This window comes from Diabrotica virgifera, chromosome 7 (genome assembly GCF_917563875.1).
Source record: "Diabrotica virgifera virgifera chromosome 7, PGI_DIABVI_V3a".
Classification (NCBI taxonomy): domain Eukaryota; kingdom Metazoa; phylum Arthropoda; class Insecta; order Coleoptera; family Chrysomelidae; genus Diabrotica; species Diabrotica virgifera.
The window spans coordinates 241,004,298-241,023,940 of record NC_065449.1 but is presented as its reverse complement, the minus strand read 5'-3'; the positions used below and the strand labels follow the sequence as shown (position 1 = coordinate 241,023,940).

General features: G+C 35.6%; 2 protein-coding genes across 2 annotated transcripts in view; both read left to right on the top strand.

Annotated features, from left to right (window-relative positions):
• Positions 1 to 19,643, top strand: part of LOC114328363 (histone-lysine N-methyltransferase 2D-like) — a 797,359-nt gene that overhangs the window by 443,219 nt on the left and 334,497 nt on the right. The window contains exon 5 of the mRNA XM_050655649.1: positions 12,850 to 12,911. The gene's annotated coding sequence lies outside the window, so the exon portion shown is untranslated. The remainder of the gene's footprint in view (positions 1 to 12,849; positions 12,912 to 19,643) is intronic.
• LOC126887810 (uncharacterized) lies at positions 1,301 to 9,850 on the top strand. Its single transcript, XM_050655655.1, has 3 exons — positions 1,301 to 1,626; positions 4,598 to 4,689; positions 7,571 to 9,850. Exons 1-3 carry the CDS (start codon positions 1,398 to 1,400, stop codon positions 8,039 to 8,041), a joined length of 792 nt encoding a protein of 263 aa, XP_050511612.1. The 5' UTR covers positions 1,301 to 1,397; the 3' UTR covers positions 8,042 to 9,850.

Here is a 19,643-nt window from a genome sequence, read left to right as displayed (position 1 = left end):
GTTTCTAGCATGAAAATTAAGCGACTTATAATCAAAAAAATGTCGGTACCTGCTTTTCTCTACGAAAAAATCAGTGAAAACAACCCCTTAACTACCTTCCTAATTTAAAATTGGTCTTCACCTTACTGTAGTTCCTTTTATATTTATATTATAAATATACTCAAGGAGTTTGACCTATTTAAAATGCCTAATTTTGGAAAAATTGGAGTTAAAACAAAAATAGATTTTTTGCAATTTGGTATTTTTTACCTTTTACTTCAAAATATCTCCGAAAATACTGAATTGTAGCTTTTTAAATGACTAAAATTACCCTTTGCATAGATTTTCATTACAGTAAACAGTTAGCCAGTTATAGCTGTTGAAACCTCTATTTACCAGCAAACACCCCCTTATTCGAGCCCTTTAAACCCGCTCCATTTAAAAACTAAGGAATCTTACGGAATTTAATTTACACAGTCTTATAGCTCTTTAAAAATCCTACAAAATCATTTTTGAAGAAACTTTCTGTCGCCAAAAATGTAAAGAATATTTTTTGAGTTATTCTCAAAAAACCCTCTTCGTCGAAAAACTGTTATTTTCAAGCGCGAATAACTCGAAAAATATTAGTTTTACGAAGAAAATGTAAAACACATTTTTTTCTTAGAATCACATTTTCCATCGAATTACACGGTTAAAATGTAATAAAAAATTCCTACCCCTGAGAGGGGGTGGCAACCACCCCCAAGGTTTTAGTGTATGATAGCGGCATGATATAGAAAATGATCCTTGGACTATTCCCTACCTTCTGTGAAAATTTCAAGTAAATCCGTGCTGGACGAAAAAATTGCGAGCCAAAATGCTTCATTTCCTCAATCGACTATTGCGGCCGACCGACCGGCTCTGTCCCGTCATACAGCTGACCGACTATAATAACTTTTATTTATATTTAATTTAGAACGTGTGTACTGATTTTCAGCCTTAGTAAATGGAAATAATTACCTTCGTAGGAAAGCAATTTTGATTCCCTCTCAGTAACCCCTGTTCTACGTTTCGCTTGACCGACCGCAGTATGTTTCTCTACACACTCACAGTAATTAACTGTGAAAAATCTAGCTTTAGTAAATTCAAACAGATTTTTCAGCACTGGCTCTCCGTCTAATACGTCGGTGATCGCCGCTCGGCGCTCACCCGCTTCGATTCAACCGGTTTGCGGTTTATATGCAGGGGAGCGCATGCCGTATCCATTTGAGCTGCTAGACGGAGCGGGGTTCACCCCTGTGTGGATACGAACCTGAACGATCCACGATCCAACTTCTGTCGGTTATTCAACGAACGCTTACACAATACGTAGTGTGACGGGGACGCGGAAAGGTGTTGGTTTTGCGCTCCTGAGTTGCAATTTGCAATAGTTGTTAGTAATGGAGTGGAACTCGGAAGGACATGTTCTCAAACTTATTGCTGCGTACCAAAGAACATCCCTATTGTGGGATTTTCAAGATCCGAAGCATTATTATAAACCTATTACAGCCAAGGCCTGGAGGGAAGTAGGAAAAGAAGTAAACATGCCTGGGGACGAGTGTAAAAGAAAAATTACGTGCTTGTTGGCTTCTTACCGGCGTGAGAAATACAAAATAAGACGGAGTAAAGGTAAGTTATTTTGAATACTTAATTACTGTAGTGTGTAGTCAAGATAGTAAGAAATGTTGCCTGACTCTGCGACTTGCGACTCCCTCGTATTGTAATAACGAACAACAAACTCTCCAGGAGCGGATTCGCTCAAATTAACAAAAAAAGTTTTTAATAGGGTTAGAATAATAAATAAAAAATATATAATTAAACATTTTTAATAATTCTTCTTTTGGTGCTCATTCGTTTCGAATATTGGCGATCATTCTAGCTATGATTATTTTGTTAAGCGATGCTTTAAATATATTAGTTTGAAGCGTTTTACATTGAACTAACTATAAAAATACTGGGGGGTCAGAATGGGGCTAAAGAAGAAGAAGCAGACACGCAAACCTTCATGCGAACGACAGCTCATTTGTTGTGCGGTGGCTAGGTCGTAGATTCGTTAAGGAGGTAGGAGGGTGTTAAGAAGACTAAACTACCATAATCAAACATAAAGGGTACTTACTCTGACTAGAGGATCTTTCTACTATTTAACAAAAAGGACGCCGTTCGAAATAAATCCTCTGGTTCACATATGGGTACTTACTGGACATATTTTGTACTTACGGGTACCAAATGGGAGGACAATCATCTTCGATTCCTCTTTGGGGTTAAACTGGGCAATCTTTTTCTCAACACTGGCTTCTATGCCATATTTCTTTTCTTCTACTCTAAAACTCATTTCATTTGTATTAGAACCTAGTTAATATTTTTCCAAGAAAGGTTACAGAAATAAAATGGTAGATACACTTACAAAAACGTTTATTTAAAACTTCAAACTCTTACTATGTTTATTCAAAACTTTACTGTAATTTTACTACAAAAAAAAAATATTTATTTTAACCTTTCAATACGAAGTTATTTATCAAACATGACTACTAAGATACAAAACTTTTGACTGGTTTTAAACATTACAAACAAAACAATTACAATTAAACTTGTTGGGCAGTATGTGTCAAATAAAATTTGACCCACTTATTTCAACACAAAAATTTGACTTTGACAGATGTCATAAATCACTGCCATTTTGTTTTACTTACAAACAATTTTCATCATGAAAGCACTATATCTTTATACAAATACTTAAACTTTTTACCAGCAAACTTTAGTATATCCACTTGGAATTTAGCAAAATTAAAAAACATCTCATACCTTTATTTTAATGTAAAATCTCATCGTCACACGCCACAAACTACACGGGGAAAGGGGTTCATAATTCCGACACAAAGGCTTCATCTTCAATAGAACGGGAAACAAGACATCGGTGTCTTTTTGACACGAGGAGTGGCGGTTAATTCAAAATGGGACAGGAAAAACATTTCTTCTGTGAAAACAGAGCTTGACATCATAAATAAGACAGGAAACAAAGGACAGTGCCGGCTTCTAGAACTGCGTCATTAAGTCATAGGAGTACTCGATTTTCACCATACAAATCCATTATCATGGGTAAAAAATCTTCCTAGAGCACTCACTACAGATTTAGATCTTCATAGCTTCACAAAACGACAATTCTACACATTACCGGCGAGGGGCAACGCCCTATTCAAGCGAGTACCAGCGAGCGAAGCAGATGCTACTCCCTCAGATCTTAAAACTGGACTAAATTTCTTCTCAGCGGCGAAGTACCTCACCGAGAACCTGTCACGCATTTAAGAGCGATTATGCATTCAACTTTGCAAGTTTCGGACGAAACCATTATTTCTTTCAAGGGGGGTAGGGGTACTGATCCAACGTTATGCAATACTTTGTAAGATTCTGTAACTTTCAAACAGGGACGGCTTGGGATATTTTAATGATATTCAACTTCACAAAATAAATTAAAAAAAATGGACATTCTTTTTGGGAATTGGGATATTAAATTAATGAATGATATTAATAATACATTATAGCGGAAAATCCATCTGCTATAAGTTGTTGCTGTGGAGAACCATTTCCTCAGGTTATTTAACCATGCTATTCTTCTTTTCCCAATTCCTCGCTTTCCGAATACTTTGCCTTGAAGGATTACCTACAGTAATCTGTATTCAGTGCCGTTTCTCATTATGTGTCCGAGATATTCTAACTTTCTGCTTTTAATCGTATACATCACCTCTCTTTCTTTCCACATTCTTCATAGTACGTTCTCGTTGGATATCTTGCCCGTTCATGATATCCTTAGGATTCGCCTGTATAGCCACATCTCGAAGACCTTTAGTTTTTTCTCTATCGCTTCAGTGAGTGTCCAGGATTAAACTCCGTAGTATAATATCGAGAAGATATAACATCGTAGGAGCCTTACTTTTGTCTCCAGATTAAGGTTGTGGCTTTTAAATATTTTGGTTATGTTGTTGAATGCACTCCTAGGTATCTCTTTCCCTCCAAATGCGTTCTTACCAATTTTCTACGCAAGTGGACAAAATAGTCAAGTATCGCCGTAAATTTGACAAGAAATATAGTCGATTCGCTAATCTGAGATACAACTGTCTACACTACAATCATAATAAAAATGCACTATATAGAAATAAACAAAAAACAAACCAAGTCACGTTGAATGTTCAATGAGCACTCCCGAATCATGATTTTGAGTGCTCCTCGTGCCTGTTTATTTCTAGTGCATCTTTATTGTGATTGTAATGTAGACAGTTGATATTGTCATATCTGGGTTAAACAGAGAACTTGAATTGAGTTGACATTCATTTCACTTATTCCCCGTTAGAGGGCGTTCTAACCATACTATGGTATAAATAGTTTTATTTTTGTACCGAGAAACTACGGACGTGTTGGTGTAAATTTGTCTTCTGCAGAGCCTCCTTGAAATAGTACTATGGGGGGATGGCAGGAGACAGATTTGAATGAAAACGAAACCGTAGATTTTCTAAGTAGACAGTTATGTCTCAGATTAACGAATCGACTATAACATTAATTTTTTTCTTACAATATTTTCCATGCAGTGTATATTTTATTATTCCAGGAACAGATAACGTTTACGTTAGTAGGTGGTACGCGTACGAAGCTCTCACGTTCCTAGATGGCAGAAAGATGCCAGAGCAGCGACCTAAGTTGGTAAGAAAAAAATATATAGATAGAAAGAGATACATATTTGAGCATATTAATTTGTGTTCATCATCATCACGTAGCGCTACAACCCTGGGTGGGTCTTGGCTGACTATCAGTGGCGTGCGGTGACTTTTTCGAAAGGGGAAGCGATTCAATAAGAATATAAAAATATTTTCTTAAGGGTCGAGGGTCGAGCCATTTCCCAAATGATAACAGTCTGATGCGCTATAGGGGCTCTCTATCAGCAAAGTGCTTATATGAGACGTCCTGGGTACAAGGACAACATTAAATCCTACCCCGATCAATGAGTGAGGCACTCTATTCCCGCTATTTCTAGTGACTAGTGACCTCTATCATTGATCTGTATTGCTAGCTCGGGCCTTGAGTCCTCGCGCAGGGCTTGGTTTCTCAAAGAAGAGTTCTATTTAAAAAAAAATTATATTCCAAGGCATTTTCCAGAACACACAACTTTCAACAATATGACACTTATTTATACTTGAGGTCTATTCTCCTATGAACTGCTGATAATTGTTGAATGCAGTCTTTTGCAATGGATAATAGGGCTAACTTTCAAAATATGTCTTCGCTTGTTGAATTTCTTTTGAAACTTTTAATGCATTTTAATACCGAAAAACTTCGTTCAACTGATGCACTTGTGGCTGGGATAGTTAGTACTAATTCACACAACTTGACCACTTCACACAGTGACTTGTTTAAACCAGTAGTTATAAAGAAATACACAACTTGACCACTTCACACAGTGACTTGTTTAAACCAGTAGTTATAAAGAAATACCCAGCTTTCTGGGTTTATTCTTTATCACTAATGACAGTTGTTTCATAAGCGACACTTAACTCAGAATGCAAAGCTGGGATATCAACGAGTTTTCATTATAATGGTAGTGAAATAAATTTGTCTGTGGGAAATTTTGATGAATTATAATTAGAAATAATAAGATTATATTTATATAATTCTAAAAATTTTAAATCGTTAAAATTTTGAAAGCTAGAATTCATTTGTTGTAGAATATTATCAAAAGGTCTCTCTGTTGCCGACATGATCAATCTTCATTATTTTTCTTTCATGTTCAAACCCCATATTTTCAGTTTTATCCAAAATATTTTTAAACTGCTCTCGTTTTTTTAATGATCGTATTAATAAAATCATCAATTTTTCTTATACAAAATGCAATGTCATTTGACTTCATCTGTAAAATATGTCAAATAAAAGATCAGTAAAAGGAAAAATCTCTGCAAAAAATTTAAATCGAAGTATTTTTAAGCGAATGTATGTACCTAAGCACCCCTTAGCAGCAGTATCAGTCGGAGCATCCCACTTTCGGAAGGCGCTAGGACTATCGCTTCCAGGCTATCAAAATTCGCGCTACTAGTGGCGGCGGTCATTGAACCCTGACCAATTTTTAAACGGGGACAACTGCATGCCAAGCGGCGATTTTGAGATGTGCTTCTGTCAGGAGTGGACCGAATAGTTGAATTGTGTGCATATTGAGTTCGTTCGTGGTTAATTTTTAATATTTTTCAATGCCTATTGCCTAGGTAATATGTAGATTACTTGGATTAGGGAACAATTTTTGATTATTAAATATTAATTAATAATATATTTTCTTATATGGAAGTATAGGGAAGCGGTGCTTCCCCCGCTTCCATGGCCGCACGCCTCTGCTGACTATACAACTTTTTTCTAATTTGTTCGGTCTTCCGTCAACCTAGGGTTCTAGGGTCAAATGGAATGTTCATTTTACGGAGATCTGCTTGGATGTTTTCTCTCCATCGCATTCTGGGACGTCCGTGTGGTCTTTTACCCGTAGGAATCTCGTCCCATACCAGTTTTACGAGTCCCTCGTTATGAAGTCTGTGCACGTGGCCTGCCCATCTTAGTCGCTGTGATTTAATTTCTTGGACTATATCGGCGTCATTGTAGAGTGCTATTAATTCGATATTGGTTCTGATTCTAGACTGGTTTGTGTTAATGTGGTTAATTTTTCGTTCAAAACGTCTGAGCTTTTCTTCGTTTGCTTTGGTCATGGTCCACGTTTCGCATCCATATGTTAATTCAGATCTGACGATGAATTTATACATTTTGATCTTTGAACTTCATGTAAGATTTTTTTGATTTTATAAGCTTATCTAGTGCGAATAGACAGCGATTTGACGATTGAATTCTGTCTTCTATTTCTTCAGTAATAAACATCGTTGTCAGCTGTGATTACGGCCCCCAGATACTTAAAACGTTATACTTTTTCGAAATTGAACGTGTTGACCGTCACATTTTGTCCTATCCTATCTCTTCGTGTCATTCTATTTATACACATATATTTCGTCTTCTCTTCATTAATCCTCAGCCCTACTTCGCTTGTTGCTCCTTCCTCCTTGTTGAAAATGTTTTTTATGGATAGGATGGAGTCTCCAACGAGATCAATGTCATCTGCATATATTCTAGTAATAGCTAGGAACCTTGAACCGATAGCAAATCTGTTTTTATTTCGGCCGACTTCATGGCTTTCTCTAATACAAGGGTAAAAAGTAGAGGAGATAACGCATCACCCTGTTTGAGTCCACTGTTGATTTCAAAGCTTCCAGACAGTTTATTATTTACACGTACTTTAGAATTGCATCCTCCATACACACTTTGGTCATCCGAATGAGTTTCTTTGGTATTGAGAACTCCGCCATGGTATTCCATACTTGGCTTTTTTCCACGATATCATATGCCTGTCGAAATTCTATTCTTGTGTGTCTTACAGAAGTATTTTGTAAAAATTTGGATTTTACTCCCCCACTAATAATAGGTCCCCACTTTCATGCCATCACACAATGATTATACGAATAGACATTACATATTTGTTACGAATAGATCTTATTTGCAGGAACCAAAAGATATGATAATAGAAGATGAAGATGTAGATGACATCGGAGTAGAGGTCAATCTTTCTGAACTAAGCCCAGAGACATCAGCTTCATCGCCTATTAACATACCCAGTAAGCGAGCCAATAGAGATGGCATCGAAGATGTAGATGACATCGGCCTAGAGGTCAATCTTTCGGAACTAAGCCCAGAGACATTAGCATCATCGCCTATTAACATACCCAGTAAGCGAGCCAATAGAGATGATTATCCTACTTCATCAATGCTGGGCAGTGAATTTAATATTTTCGACACAGTAAGGGAAAAACCGAACGAGACTGACACATTTTTCACATATGTTGCTACAAAAGTGAATAATTATTCCAGTGAGATTCAGACCGCGGTGCAGCATGCAGTATTCGAAGTACTTATGAAAGCTGATAAAGGATTTTATAAGTCGACAAGTTCAGATAATCAGCAATCTAACAGCTGATATAAAATAAAAATAAAAAACAAAAGCATTTATTTCCTAATAATACATATTATCTTAAGATATTTTATTTCTTCTTTTTCGATGTTCCGCTGTTGCACCAGCTCCTTTGAACAGCTTCCTTTGTGGATCCCTGATTCTTCTGGCCATGATCGTCTGGACATCTTCTGTGGGTATTTTTTGTGGAATCGTAGGTACCTCCTTTTCTATACCGGTTTTGCTACCACCTAGCTATTGTCTGATCAGATGGTCGATCAGACGGTGTTTTTCTCTAAACATCCTCCGTATACGATTTCCGTGTTTTTCCTTGAGGTTTCCTTAAGGCCTGGCAGTTGAAATATGAAGTCCTGCTCTCGACCACTTCCCTCAGTGGTGTATACTGGAGCCTTTCTCTCAAGTTTGCTCCTGCCTTGCTGCCTCTTCAATGAGCCGGTAGCATGACGTCTCTGTGGTTTCAAGCCTCTTTCAGTTGGTTTCCGCCGTAGAGCTCCATACTGGGACCTCATACAGTATTTCATACCTAACATACGCCTGGTAAAGTTGAATCTTCTTCTGGTGAGGACCTAAAAATTTAAGGTTGTATTAGTCTTTTTTACCAATGCAGGTTTTACCTTGATTTGCTTTGCATGCAGCGTGAAGTTCAGCTTTGTAGGTATCTAGGTGGACTCCTAGGTATTTGACGGATGCTTCTGATTGGATAATTTCTCATAGTGAGCTCTACTGCTGGTGGATTACGTTGCTGCGTAAAGATGATAAACTATGAACTGCGTCTTGGCTGCGTTGATCTTGATCTTCCCTTTGTCCGTGAATTCTGAAATCATTTCCAAGTATCCTTCTAGTTCCAGACAATTCTTCTGTCCCCTTTTCTTGCTGTGTAGATGGCTTTTATCGTCTGCATGCAAATCTGTACTTGTTCTTTCTTGCATCTGTTGGTAAATCTGAAACAAAAATGTTATATAAAATGGGCGATAGAATACTGCCCTGAGGCATTCCTTTCTGGACTTCTTGTATCATAGACATCTTTCGGTCAGCTGAAACTTGAAAAGTTATATTAGTTAGATATTTGTCGCAAATATTAACTAAATAATGAGGTAACCTAGCCCTGTCCATCTTGAAGATAAGTGCTTTCTTCCAGACGGTGTCGTATGCTTTTTCTATGTTCATCATGGCCATTCCTGTCTTCTGATTTCTGTTGAACCGGATTTTGGTGTCGCTGATAACTCTTGCTAGTTGTAGTTCGCAGTTTCTTTCTTTTCTGAATCCAAATTGGTCCTCCTGTATGATTCTTCTTTTTTCTGCATGTTTCATCAAGCTCTTGTAAATTAGCTTCTCCAATATTTTTCCTAATGGTTCCAGTAGAGATATTGGCCTGTAGTTTTCTGGTCTTCTTCCATCTTTCTTCAGTTTTAGTAGAAGGATGGTCTTGCTTGCTTCCAGTTGTTCGAAAAATGGGCACTTTGCAGGAAAAATCTAAAAATGTAGTAGAATTGTACTCATTTTCTTGGATAGTTCCTTGAGTAGGATGTTGTGGATTCCTTCCTGTTGTCAACTACTTCCGACTAAGTTGTTTATTTCAGAACATTATTCAGTTTAATTTAGTTTAATCTTCTTCTTCTTGTAGTGCCTATCCGTTTCGGATGTTGGCGACCATCATGGCAATCTGTACTTTGCACACTGCTGCTCTGAAAAGATTTGTAGTGGTTGTGTTCATTGTGTTGAACCACGTACGTAGATTTTTCAGCCACGAAATCCTTCGCCTTAGTTTAATCTAGTAATGTTTAAATGAGTTTTAATATTATTATGTATTGAAAAAAATAAAAGAGTTTAAAATAAAAGTTTAAAATAAAATGCTTAATTGCTGCTTATTATTAATATTACCTTGATATATCCTTATAATTCATTAACAAGTGCTGCCCAGACTTATGGTACTGTATGTCCAATAGACTGGTTGGAAATCCTAAAGGTGTACTAAAGACTAGTATATGATTCTCACGTGACAAGAAGTCGAATTTCCACTGCCAACCTGTAATAATAAAATTGACTAATTTTTTAAAAAGAAAAACTAGATCCCTAAATAATACACAGGTAGGTATACCTACTTTGTTTTTTTACTTTTGCTATAATACTTGGTTATATAGCATTATGTAACTTAAAAATAATAAATAAGGCACCAGGTAGCGATAGTATAGCCGCAGAGTGCTTAAGCACGTAAGAGAAGCGTCCTACAGTTCTATAATATGTATAAGCTAATTCAAGACATTTGGAGAAAAGAAACAATGCCAGATGAATGGAAAGAAGGGGTTATTCTACCAATCCACAAAAAAGGAAACAAAAGCAATAATATTAACTACCGGGGACTAAACAGTCGTAAATACCACCTACAAAGTCTTTATAAACATCCTGCTAGAAAGAACCAAAATATACACAGAAGAAATCGTTCGGGATTATCAATGCGGATTTAGACCGGGCCACTGCAGGAAAAATGTTGGGAGTTTGATCGTGAGTCTCATCAGATGTTCATAGATTTTAAACAAGCATTTGATAGAGTATGCAGGGCTACACGGTGGACAGCGATGCTGGAATTTGGCTTTCGAAAAAAACTAGTCAGTTTGATACGGATGTGTATATGGAACCGTTACGATGTAAGGTGAGAGTTGGACAACAAGACTTGGAGACATTTGAAATAGACAATGAAGCCGAGAAGAAGGGGCTTCTAATCAATGAAAATAAAACGAAATATATGTATATGAGCTGCAATAACCAAAGCAGAGACAGGATCGGTTAAGACATCACCATCGATGACTTTAACTTTGAGCGAGTTAGAGAATTTAAGTATCTTGGAACAACAATAACGAATCACAAGAAATAAACAATAGGATTACAAGCCGGCAACAGATGGCTTTATGTCCTTCAAAAACTTATAAAATCGAAACAACTAACAAGACGTACAAAGATACAACTATATAAAACAACCACACGACCCGTAGTAATGTATGAAAGCGAAACGTAGACGATAACAAAGGCAAACAAAGAGGGACTACGTGTTTGGGAAAGAAAAATCCTAAAAAAGATCTTTGAGCCTGTGCTTGGTGAAGCAGCAGGACAATATAGGATAAAAACTAATAAAGAGCTCGTAGAGCTATACCCAGACGCCAACATCATAAAAGAAATAAAGTCCAGAAGACTCCAATGGGCAGGACACCTCAAAAGACGTTCTGACCAAAGAACAGGCTGGTATGGGAAGAAGTCCTAACTAGAAGAAGACCACTAGACGCCCTCGACTCCGGTATCGAGATAATATAGCACATCTTAAAGCGATGGGCGTGGAAAACTGGATAGAGATCGCTCAAGACAGAGAAGAGTGGAGGCATGTTGGCTAAAACCTACGAAGAGTTGTAACGTCACGGAGTAAGTAAGTATAGACAGAGACAGATTTGGCAGTGTAGTAGCTAACCTCTATTAAAGGAGACCACAAGAAGAGGAAGGTGCAGCGTACGTTATAAATCATCTTCATTTTGAGAGATTAGCATTGTGTCATCTGCATAGCAGATTATTTTAAGTTTTTTTTTAGTAATATGTTTTGTTGTTGTGTTTGTAAAATGTTTTTTTACATTTCACTTCCACTGCCGTCAAGAAAATTAAAAAGGATATTTAGTTAAATATTAATCACAGGCTAATTATAATATTCAAATTCTATATCGTGTAAATATCTTTCATAGTATCTAGGAATTAGTTAAAAATAATAAAACCGGCAACACTGAGCTCCAAGGTTCCATAAGATTTACATTGCCTATGCTTCTCCTACTGCAAAGTCAGTGCGTAACGCGCTATAGAGGTATCCCTATTACGTACAATAAATGGATAACGTCCTTTAATATGACCCTGTCAAATTCCTTATAAAGGTCCACGAAACACAAATATGCCGGTTTGTTGTATTCTCAATGTTATATGTCACACCCTCAGTAATATAAGGGCTCAACTCAAAATTTGTGTTAACTGTGATTTTGAATGATATAGGTACAAAATGAACTTCTCTACCAGTTAGCGTTGACAGAGGGAGAAAAAGAACGTGAATGGTTCGGTAAATATATTTATGCCTCTCTCTCATTCTCTCCCGCCACCTCTGGTTTTTACTGCTAGAAGGGAGCAATCAGTAACATGTCTTTCCATGACGAAAATTCTGGTTAGTTTGTGTTTTAACATTTTGTATTATACCTATAGAATAGTTTTTAGTTGAACCGTTATATTATGCAAAATATAATAAATAAATCGGTCTAATTCATATTAGACCGTTATTTTGCATAAACAGTGACAGGACATTAATAATATAAGGGATCAAACTTAAACAGTTCCTTATTTTTTAATAAATGTAATTAATGGAATTTATTTATATTAAAATGTTGAATGTTGAAATATTACTTTATTTATATTAATTTTTTTCTCATCGCTATTTATGTTGCAATTATCAAATAACAAATCTGCCAGATTTCACATTTATAACTTAAATATTAAGCATGTTATTTGAGAAAATAGCTGTAATTTTGGAAACCATAATCTTTAAACGCGATTTCCCAAAAAACTACTTTTTTGAATTGTGCCTCTATATTACTGAGGGTGCGATGTGTATTATATACAAAAATTTTTGAATGCTCATCTACCCTGTAACATGTGACATTCGATATATGTATACTAAGAAATCACTACCACCAATCAAGAAAAAAACCTATGTAAATATTGTGACTCTATTGACCTAACAATTCAAGATATTCTACCCTTTTATATTATTCTTTAGGGAATTTTTATTGTTTCAGATCTGAGGACTAGACGAACCCAATCGGAATTTGAGGTGCGACGTTTGCTCAAAAGGCCGCAGGTAAGATCCCCGTTTTTTGCTTGAGGTTGAGGATTTAGTGTTCTTTGTTTGGTGAACTTGTTACCGCTAAATTATCACCAGTATTCATCGAGCCATAAACTAGCTGTGTGAAATGAAATAAGTTTTGGACGAAATCCAAGAGAACTAATCTTGGAAGTTACTTGTTGACGATTGTACTGGTAAATATAGAGAATCACCGAAATTGTCAGTCTTAACCTTGACTGAATATTGTGATATTTTGTGGTGTCTAATGTAATCATTTCTATAAAATATTAGCTGTGCTGTTTGCTAAAATTTGCACAAGATTAATTAATGAACTCAGTAGAACGGTTCCATGTCAAAACACCTTTCTCAAGTAAAATATTTCAAGATGTATACGACGTACGACTATTAGTCCAGGGTAATAAGGTTTTTTCCATGACACTTCAACAGCCAGGGTATAGGTACTGAAGCGTTTTTTCGACAAGTAATATCTGTAAGAACAAATTGACAAATTATAACTATTTCCTGCGTAGGATCTGGTGGCCATTTTTATTTATAAACAATTTAGTGTCAAAAAACGGTCTTTTTTCCTTTTTTTTACAAATTAATAGAAAACAGTGAGACTTATGGTTTTCTTAGTACATACAAACATCTTCGAGAGAATGGAAAAAGCTTTAAAATGGCGTATTACAAAGTTTAATACACTCATGTATTGTTAATGTAATTTCGAAAATAGGTCGAAATTTCAAAAAAATGAATTTTCCAATAACTATTCTAAAAATAAGTATAGAGCTTTGAAATTTTTGACAAATGAGGGTCCTTTGGTGCTTAATATGTGACAAAAATTTCAAAGCGATTCATTCAATTGTTTAAATCTTATTCAAATGATTTATGACAGAGAGCTTTTTTTGCAATAACATAAGTCAGAAAAAAATAATGTTAGAACCATTCTACAGGTGTCAAATGAAAGAGCATGAGCTAAACTTTCAAATTGGTTTAAAAAAAGTGAATAAAAATGCCTTATTAGTAATAAATAATTATGCAAAAGTAGGTTCAATTTTTCCTTATAAATTTTTTATTTTTTTATATTATAAATTATATATATTTATTATAATTTTTCATCAATTATCATATAAATAACATTACTTGGTAGTTATGCACCTAGAAAACGGTAAAAAATAGGTTTTTTTGAAAAACGTTATTCAAAAAGTTTAAAGGATTCAAAAAAAGAAAAATTGACGATACTTTTGCGTAATTATTTATTACTAATAAATGCATTGTTATTCACTTTTTTTAAACAAATTTGAAAGTTTAGTTCATGCTCTTTCATTTAACACCTGTAGTTCTAACATTATGTTCTAACATTATGTTCTAACATTATGTTTTTCTGACTTACGCTATTGCAAAAAAAAAACTTATTGGGATAAACAATTTAAATAAAATTTAAACAATTGAATGAATCGCTTTGAAATTTTTGTCACATATTAAGCACCAAAGAACCCTCATTTGACAAAATTTTCAAAGCTCGATACTTATTTTGAACGAACAACAGTTTTTGCGAAATTAATTTTTTTGAAACTTCGACCTTTTTTCGCAATTATATTAACAATAAATGAGTGTAATAAAATTGGTAATATGCCATTTTAAAGCTTTTTCCATTTTCTCGAAGATGTCTGTACCTACTAAGAAAACCATATTGTTCCATTAATTTGAAAAAAGGGGAAAAGGCCGTTTTTTGACACAAAATTGTTTATAAATAAAAGTGGCCGCCAGATCCTACGCAGGAAATAGTTACAATTTGCTCTTATAGGTATTACCTGTCGAAAAAACGCTTCAGTACCCTGGCTGTTGAAGTGTCACGAACAGGGTATATTTTTGTCTGATTACCCTGGCCTACATACGTAAATGGTAGGTGAGCAAAAGCAGGATTAAAATATTAGATAGATATGTATTCGAAGGTTTAGTTCATAGCAGTTTTTGTGGCAAAGCTGATAATTCCCAACTTAAACCATTGACCATAGTTTTAATAAACTAATAGCAATAGCCTAATAGGGTATCCAATATCGATTCCGACATCAATATGTTCAGCATGATGAAAATATTATCATTAAGAAGCATCTAAGTTTGTTAGAAAGGAATAAAACTTCTCATTGCCAATAATTATTTTAGGTTTACATTTCTGTCTTTTAGAATTTTTATTTATTGTCTTCAATTATTTTTTTTTTTTCAAATTTCTTTACATTCCTTTCATCTGTTAACTTTTTGTTTTGTTTTAGTCATCATTATTATTTGCCTTTATCCCCATGCGGGGTCGGCTTCCCTAATTAGATTTCTTCATAAGTTTCTATCTTTGATCAGACCAATATCAATCCCCTTTACGTCTCTCACCATGTCTTCTTTGGTATTCATCTCCTATTCCTTCCAGAAACCCGAAGATCATCAATTCTTCATATTGAGTACTTAACGTCTGGACGTTGAACATGACCAAACCATAGCTGCCAAAGTGCTTTTTCTTCCATCTCTCTTTGACATTATTTTCCTTTCGTGAATTAGTATTTTATTATTTTCATCTCGCATACCTCTTCTTCATCTTACGGTGCCTATCCGTTCCGGATGTTGGCGATCAGCATGGCTATCCTAACTTTGCTTGCTGCTCTTCTGAATAGTCCGGTTGTCGATGTATTAAACCACCTTCTCAGGTTTTCATTTAAGCCATAAGATATTCTTCTCCCTGGTTCTCTCTTCCCAAGTACCTCTGAAGAATGAGTTGCAACAAGCATGCTCTACATGTGACCGTCGAAAAAATAAATTCATATACAACATGTCACTGTTTGGGGTAGGTTTAGGGCTAGAAGTGTCATTGAAAATGAGACAGGTGAAGCAGTGACTTGGATAATATCGATGTGGACGAAATGTGGGTTCAACAAGACGCTGTCACATGCCATACAACCTATAAAACAATTCCATTACCTACTGCATGAACAATTTCCGGATCGTGTATTCTCTCGTTGCGGTGATCAGAATTGGCCCCCTAGATCGGATGATTTAACACCATTGGATTTCTTTTTGATGCTGCTATAAAAGACAGAAACATACAGGGTAGAAAAGCCATATCCATGATGAACGGCATTCTGTGGGACCAGACAATATCTAAAGCGAACAAACAGCTTATATACAATAGCATACTTAAAAGTATAATCACATATGGCAGTGAAGTTTGGCCACTGAAACAAAGAGCGCAGAAAATGTTACTAGTAACAGAAATGGACTTCTGGAGAAGAGCAGCAGGCAAATCAAGAAGAGATCGGATACCGAACGAGAGAATACGAGAAATTATGGGAGTAACACATACAATAATTGATGACATAAAAACAAAACAACTGGTATAGTATGGCCATGTACAGATAATGCCAGATGACAGGATCCCTAAACAGATTTTGGCATGGACACCACAAGGGAGAAGAAAAAGAGGAAGGCCGAGAAGAAGCTGGAGGGAGGGAATTGAAAAAGAACTAGAGGAAAGAGAAATCCCTCCAGATCTATGGTTAAACAGAGAAGAATGGCGGTTAGGAGTCGGAAGGCGTCGGAGAACGCTGTAAACCGATAGTAGTAGTAGTAGTAGGATTTCTTTTTATGGGGCTATTTGAAGTCAAAGTTTTATGCCAACAAGCCTACTACCACCAGTGCAGTTAAGGAGGAAATTCAACGCTGCGTCAACGAAATTCAGCCACAGCTATCCAAAATGATCATGGAAAATGTTGGCAAAAGAGTGCGTATATACCAACACAACCTTGGAGGCCATTTGCCTGATGTACTATTTCATACATAAACCCCATTCTATATACCTAAGTAAAATTTAATAAAAAATTTTTGTCCTGGTAAAAGGTTATATTAGTTATTAAACTAAATATTAGTTTAAAAAGCCCCTATAGGGCTACAAACATAGAAACAAAACGTTTTCGCTCTGTAACAAGAGCATCATCAGTGTTACCTAAAACAAGTATAACCACATTAATTAAGACAAAATGTTAGTTAAATGATGATTAAGGTAAAAACAAAGTTTGGTTATAATTACTTACAATCCGACAAGCCAGAGGTGACGCGTGACCTTGAGCGAAAATACACAGCGACAAATGCAGAATACTAGAAGGTCAGCCGCCAGTTCTTGCTTGTCGCATTGTAAAAGAACATGGTGAGCCACCCAAAAATACAAAGGTGAGACTTTTTTAAAAATAGACTAAAAGTCTTATATGTGTAAAAACGTAGTAAAATCCAAAGAATGGATATAAAATCCTATGGATATGGCCTTAGAACAACATATGACTCACACACGTGGTAATTGGGTTACTAGGTAACAATTAATTAGGTCATTATGTTAAAAGAGGTGAAAGACGACTGATAAGTGATAGGTAGAAAGCGAATCTGTCTGATGTCAGGACAAATGTCAATGGAACTTAGTTTTATGAAATGATGGTTGCACTAGCCACTAAACTTTAAGTTGTTTATGGTACAAACAATGATAACAGCTAACATCAGTGTGTTGGGATTGATTATAAAAATACAGAAGTTGGTGAGAATAAATTATCTAATGTAATAAGAGCGAATTTGAAAACCCACAATTATCAATAAGATGTACATTAATTGATGAAGTAAAGATAGGCAAACCAAAATACAATGAGTAGGTTTTGGTAAGAGTAGATAATTATTTGTGACCCAACACAAATGATGGCTAATCAAACTGGCTAAAATAGAGGTGAGACAAATAAATAGGGATTAAGATAGCAAAAACTGAGAAATGTTGAAAATGCAAAAACTTGTTTATAAGCTAATAGGATGTAGACGGATTCCTCAACACAAATCTAAAAGAATAAAAGGTTGTTGTATCAAAGCTTAGTCCAAATTTCTTTATTTTGTCCTTTTATGTTAGATAATATTTAGGGCAAGGAAAAATGAATAAAATTGAATGAAATTATCTAAACTATGTGTAAAGTGAAGTCAGATAAAATTTTTTTTATTAAATTTTACTTGTAATTAATGGTATACAGCCAACTACAGGAAATTCTTCTGTGGATTTCTATTCTATATACTTTTTGATTCAATAAAAAAATTACAGCCTATAGAAAAAAACAGTGTTTTCTATTCAATTCAAATCTTGCATCAATTTTGGGACTCCCTTTATTTATCTGGACTACAGAACTGGACTAACACAAAAAGGGGTGCAGTGTGAAACCAGAAGCCACCGTGTATTATTGTGGAGCACCCATTGAAAGCGGCCACGGCTTTACATTTTACTAGATGCTGTCACTCAAAATAATTGACACCTATTGACAGGTGTTCCAGAGTTTAAGTAAAGCATATTTAAGGCCATATATACAATTATCGATGTAATCTTTGTATTGATAATGGCTGGTCATATAGATGCTTGTTAACTTTTTAGTAACTGAAATAAAAACCGCCAATTATACTATTTAAGGCGCAGATGTGAGTTACATAAAAACTTGTTTCAATTTAAAAGGCTTTAACCTTTTTTCGAGACGCGATAAAATTGCATTTTAACTTTTAATTAATAAAAAAAATAGTGTCGCAATGCGAGAGGCCGATTAAAAGACATTCATTTTACAATTTTCATATTTTTATTCAGCTTGCCTCATACGAGGTGCTTATTCACAAAGACGAATATTTCAATAATATATTCATCATCATCAACAGATATTCCATCCATCGTCGGGTGTAAACCTCCCTTAGGTGTGTGCATACTGTCCATTCATTTCTGTTCGTTGTTTTTTGCATCCAATCGTGGCCAGCTATTCGCTTGATGTCATCAGTCCATCTCGTTTGAGGTCTGCCTGTACTTCTCTTAGTTGACCTTGGTCGTTATACAAGAATTCGCTTCGTCCTACTACGGGTGTCTTCCATTCTACCCACGTGCTCTGCCCAGTTCCATTTTAACATGGCAGTCTTTTGGATCACATATGTTAAGTCTTTAAATCTTTTGATCGTCTTCTTATTGCTTCATTGGATTCTTTACTGAGCTTAATATTGAGCATTATCCGGTTCCATAGCTCTCTGAGTCACTTGAAGTCTGTTGTTAAAAGCCCATGATTCAGTTCCATTAGTGTTGCCCAAATGCAAGACCAAGACGAGACTTAGACAGTCTTGGTCTGGCAACAGTACACCTGGTCTTAGTCTTGGTATTGCGCTCCAGGTCTTGGTCTTGGTCTTGGTCTTGCAGCAAGAGTCTTGCAAGTCTCGCAGTTGCCCATCAGCCTATTACATATCTTAGAACAATGTAACAGAGTAGGTAAATTTTAAGCTTGAATTATTTATTCGTTAACAATATCGCTGTAATAATATTGTTGCTAGAAGGTAAATTGTCGTTGCACCTATAGGTACCAGATCAGATACCGTACCGGTACCAATGAGTGTACCAATCAAACTGTGTTTTTTTCTCTCAAAGTTCGCATCATCCTGTGGAATATTCTAGCCTTTATAAAATACTGAAATTAAAACCCTACTACTGTCTGATATTTTCTTAACATTCTGTTTTTTTATTCATTCGCTTGGATAACAACAAAGTTGGGTGTTTTAATAACTAGCCATGTTTTTCATCAATACTGTTTTGAAATATGTAAGTACTTATGGCAAATTTTAAGGGGCAATTCTAAACAAACCGGTTACATGTAGGTATGCGCGCCATTGGTGAATATTAAAATCTTAATTGTATGTAAAAAATGCGTAATAACTACCTCT

Excerpts from the sequence above, each read along its gene's own strand:
- LOC126887810 (XM_050655655.1), top strand. The coding sequence starts at position 1,398 with ATGGAGTGGAACTCGGAAGGACATGTTCTCAAACTTATTGCTGCGTAC. Across the intron at positions 1,627-4,597 it reads CAAAATAAGACGGAGTAAAG|GAACAGATAACGTTTACGTT; the intron begins GTAAGTTATTTT and ends TTATTATTCCAG. Across the intron at positions 4,690-7,570 it reads CAGAGCAGCGACCTAAGTTG|GAACCAAAAGATATGATAAT; the intron begins GTAAGAAAAAAA and ends TCTTATTTGCAG.